At 40.5% G+C, this 4680-nt stretch overlaps 1 protein-coding gene across 1 annotated transcript in view; it reads right to left on the reverse strand.

Annotated features, from left to right (window-relative positions):
- Positions 1 to 4680, reverse strand: part of LOC104990186 (cytochrome P450 2C18) — a 41840-nt gene that overhangs the window by 3812 nt on the left and 33348 nt on the right. The window contains 2 exon segments of the mRNA XM_010842161.1: positions 417 to 430; positions 2571 to 2620. Of these exon segments, the coding sequence (XP_010840463.1) occupies positions 417 to 430; positions 2571 to 2620 (64 nt within the window).

Here is a 4680-nt window from a genome sequence, read left to right on the forward strand (position 1 = left end):
GTCCAATGAGTCACCTCTTTGCATCAGGTGGCCAAAGTATTGGAGTTTCAGCTTCAACATCAGTCCTTCCAATGAACACCCAGGACTGATCTCCTTTAGGATGGACTGGCTGGATCTCCTTGCAGTCCAAGGGACTCTCAAGAGTCTTCCCCAACACCACAGTTCAAAAGCATCAGTTCTTTAGCACTCAGCTTTCTTTATAGTCCAACTCTCACATCCATACATGACCACAGGAAAAACCATAGCCTTGACTAGACAGACCTTTGTTGGCAAAGTAATGTCTCTGCTTTTTAATATGATGTATAGGTTGGTCATAACTTTCCTTCCAAGGATTTTACCACAATAAAAAAGAAAATCTTCCCAAGAGGAAAAAATGATTTCTTAGACAAGTACACTAACAACTACTGAGCATTTACCTTTGGGATGAAATCTGTTTCTCTTAATTTTAAAATGTGGAGAAACACATTAGGGATGAATCCTAGATTTTAAAAAAACAGAGATGATAAAATTAGAAAAATTCTCATTTTTCAACAAAGCAGATAAAGATTATCAATTAATACTGAAACTGTTGGATGAATGTTTTAGGAAATAGTATACACTAAGTCTTAAAGTACATGCCATAGATTTTTAATTAATTGCCTATGAAAACAGACACTCATCAATAGAGAAATATGGAAGACTCCTCCTTAATACATGATCATTTTAGCATTACCGATAATGGGATAAACTGACAATACATGTCTTCAGCCAAAATCCAATGCAGTGGGACATACACAACATCTCCTATGTAATTTTCTTGCCAAATACACAGAATTGGTATCTAATCTCAAGAAAACAATTACCAAAGCCAGACTGCCAAAGGTTTAACATGACAATTGTCTTAGACTCTTCAAAGTTGTCAATGTATTGAAATAAACATAGGAACAGGAACTGTTCTTGATAACAGAGGAGTAAAGGGACAGACAAATTAAATACTTGTTCCTTGACTGGACACTAGATGCCCCTTCAAGAGGAACTATACAAGATATATTAGGATAACTGAGAAAATGTAATTATAGTATATATACTAGATAAAATTATTATATAGATGATAATTCCTTTAGTGTGAATGCTTGTACTGTTATGTAGATAAAGTACTTGTTTAGAAGATATGCATCCTGAAGTATTATTTAGGTTTAAGTGTGATAGATGCTAAATATGTAGTTAAAATGTAAATATATACACATTTTCATATATATTTCACATATTATACACATATATATATATCCACTGTGTGTTTAAATCCTATTTAAATTTAAGATTTTTTTAAATTTAAAGTTAGGAGTAATTCTACCCCTTTAAGTTTATTGCATTTAAGGTTTATAATTTTATTTTTTAAATTATTGTCTTGTATAATCTCAAAACAAATACCACAAGGAAATGTTACCTTAAGTTTTAAAAGCAGGTGTATTTTCTGCAAATGGTATTGGGACAAGTAGATATTCATAAAGAAAAAAGTGTGATCATTATTTCACACCATAAGTAAAAATAAACTTTAAATGGATCATAGACTTAAATATAAAAGCTAAAAGTGTAAAACTTGAAAAAGAAAAGATGAGCATAAATATTTGATAACATGCTGGAAAATAAGTATGACACAAAAACACGGGTCATAAGGGAAATAACTGATAAATTGGACACCATCAAAAGTTTAAACTTCCACTTTTTTCTAAAAAAAATTCTGCTCTTCAAAAACATTGTTAGAAACCAAAAAAAGAAAGAAAAAGACACATACTGGGAGTAAAATATTTGCAGCACTTAGACATGATAAAGGGATTGCATGCAAAATATATAAAGAACTGCGATAAGTAATAAGGCAAACAAGACTGCCAGGAGATCCAACCAGTCCATCCTAAAGGAAATCAGTCCTGAAATTCATTGGAAGGACTAATGCTGAAGCTGAAACTCCAATACTTTGGCCACCTGATGTGAAGAGCTGGCGTTGGGAAAGACCCTGATGCTGGGAAAGACTGAAGGCGGGAGGAGAAGGGGATGACAGAGGATGAGATGGTTGGATGGCATCACCAACTCAATGGACATAGGTATGGGTGGACTCCCAGAGTTTCCAATGGACAGGGAAGCCTGGCGTGCTGCAGTCCATAGGGTCACACAGAGTTGGACACGACTCAGCCACTGAACTGAAGGCAACTGCTGCTAAGTCACTTCAGTCGTGTCCGACTCTGTGTGACCCCACCAGGCTCCGCCGTCCCTGGGATTCTCCAGGCAAGAACACTGGAGTGGGTTGCCATTTCCTTCTCCAATGCATGAAAGTGAAAAGTGAAAGTGAAGTCACTCAATCGTGTCCGACCCTCAGCGACCCCATGGACTGCATCCCTCCAGGCTCCTCCGTCCATGGGATTTTCCAGGCAAGAGTACTGGAGTCGACAAACAATCCAATAAAAAATAGAACTATAATTTGAGCAAACACTATCAATCAACATATATGAATGGCCAATCAACATATGAAAAAAAAAATATCACTATTGGCCGAAAAAACAAAAGTAAAACAAAATGTTATATCACTGTATTACAGTGTCTAAAATTTAGAGGGCACATCAGCAAGTGTTAGGGCGCGGAAGTCAGGGGCCACGCAGACCGCGCACCAAGGTCCCTTCCTTTTAGTGCCAGCGGCCGGTACTTGCCCGCGACCCAGCCACTTAGCCACGCACAACACAAGCCATAAACAACAACAACAAAACAGTGTGGGAATGAGCCTTTGCTTAGTCTCCGACCTCATCCCTCCTCATCCCAAGTGCAGCCTTTCCGTGCCCAGGCCCTGAGCCCTGCGGGATGCACAACTGCACCACTGGCTAGGGTTCTGTGAGCGCCGCCAGCCTGTTGCACCAGGCTAGGGGACGAGTAAATCGAGTTCTCCACCTGGTCCAGGCGGCGCCACCCCCACGTGCCCTGAGCCCTCGGAGAGGAGACTCTTGCCACAGGTTGGACCATGTTGCACAGCACCGCGCGGCAAACAACCCCAAGGAGCTCCCTGTGTAGGAAAGAAGTGCGTTGGAGAGCGCACCGTGTCAGCCGCGAGGCGGCTTCCACCCCTCGCCTGTCACTCTCCTCGCGGGGACTACAGGTACCAACAAGAGGAAGGCCGTGCGGCTCCACGGTGCGGCGCCGAGGTCCCGAGCTTTAACCTCTGCCTCCGCCCCACCTTCCTGGTGGGGTCAGCCCTCTTTTGACGCAAGCCTACAAGGCCTTCTACGGAAAAGTGGACCACTTTAGCATGCCAGACAATCAATTCCACCAAAGTTTCTAACGATGCTTTAAATGTTTTTTTTTGTTTGTTTGTTTAAAAATACTTACAGATCTGAACTCTCCCTTTCACCCCTTTCCATTCTCAGGACAAGGGAAACGTAGAGGCACTGAGATAATTGTTCAAAGCCCCCAAGGGCTGGCTTGGCCGGCCATGTTAGTGGACATATATACAGGTGTATATGTGGGGAGAGACATGTACTTGGTTTCATATTTTTCTAATTTTTTTTCCCTACTAATCGATGGCGATCTTGCCAAAATTCTCTTTCCCACCGCCACCCAAGAACAGCCCCTCAAAACCATTTTCAAAACATATTGCTTTGTTTGGGGTAGAAAGCAGGTGATCTGGCTGGAGGAATACTAATAAATACCACAAACAAAACAAACAGTCAGAAGCCATTAATACAAGATAATGAATTAATTAAAAAAAAAAAAATTTAAGAACACTAACAAAGGCAAGTGGTGAAGGGTACCCCCAGCAACTGGAACTCTCATATATTGCTACTTGGAATGTAAAATGTCACAGCCATATTAGAAAACCGTTTGATGGGTTTTTAAAAATGAAGTTAAACATTTAAACAACACTCTCACCCTTCGGTATTACCTAAAAGAAATGAAAATTTAGGTCCACACAAAAACCTGTATGCAAATGTTAATAGTACCTTTATTCAAATGGCCCCAAATTGGAAACAACCCACATATTCATCAATCAGTTAATGCATAGACAATTTGTGGTACTCCATATGATGGATTACTCATCAATAGAAAAGGAATAAACTAATATATGCAATAAAAGATGAATCTTAAACATTCTGCCACATAAAAAAGATAAAGGCATATATTGATTATAAGTTATTTCACTTACATCACATTCCATTATATTACACTCTTGAAAAGGCAAAACTGTAGGACTAAAAACAGATTAGTCGAGGAGGAGCCAAGATGGAGGAGTAGGACAGGGAGAACACTTTCTCCCCCACAAATTCATCAAAAGAACATTTAAACACCGAGTAAATTCCACAAAACAACTTCTGAATGCCGGCAGAGGACACCAGGCACCCAGAAACGCAATCCAACTCTTTGGAAAGGAGGTAGGAAAAAATATAAAAGACAAAAAGAAACAAAAGAGGGAGGGACAGAGTTCCGTCCCAGGAAGGGAGTCTTAAAAAGAGAGAAGTTTCCAAACACCAGTAAACCTTCTCACTGCCTAATCTGTGCCGAGCTTTGGAAGCACAGAGGGCAACATAACAGGGAGGAAAAATAAATAAACAATTAAAATCCACAGACTGTGAGCCCTACAGTAACTCCGCCAGCGGAGAAGCAGCGCAGATGTCTGCACACGCCACTAGCAAGCGGGGGCTGGGCAGGGAGGCGTGGCGT

Source organism: Bison bison, unplaced genomic scaffold (genome assembly GCF_000754665.1).
Source record: "Bison bison bison isolate TAMUID 2011002044 unplaced genomic scaffold, Bison_UMD1.0 scf7180017864172, whole genome shotgun sequence".
In the NCBI taxonomy this organism is placed as follows: Eukaryota; Metazoa; Chordata; class Mammalia; order Artiodactyla; family Bovidae; genus Bison; species Bison bison.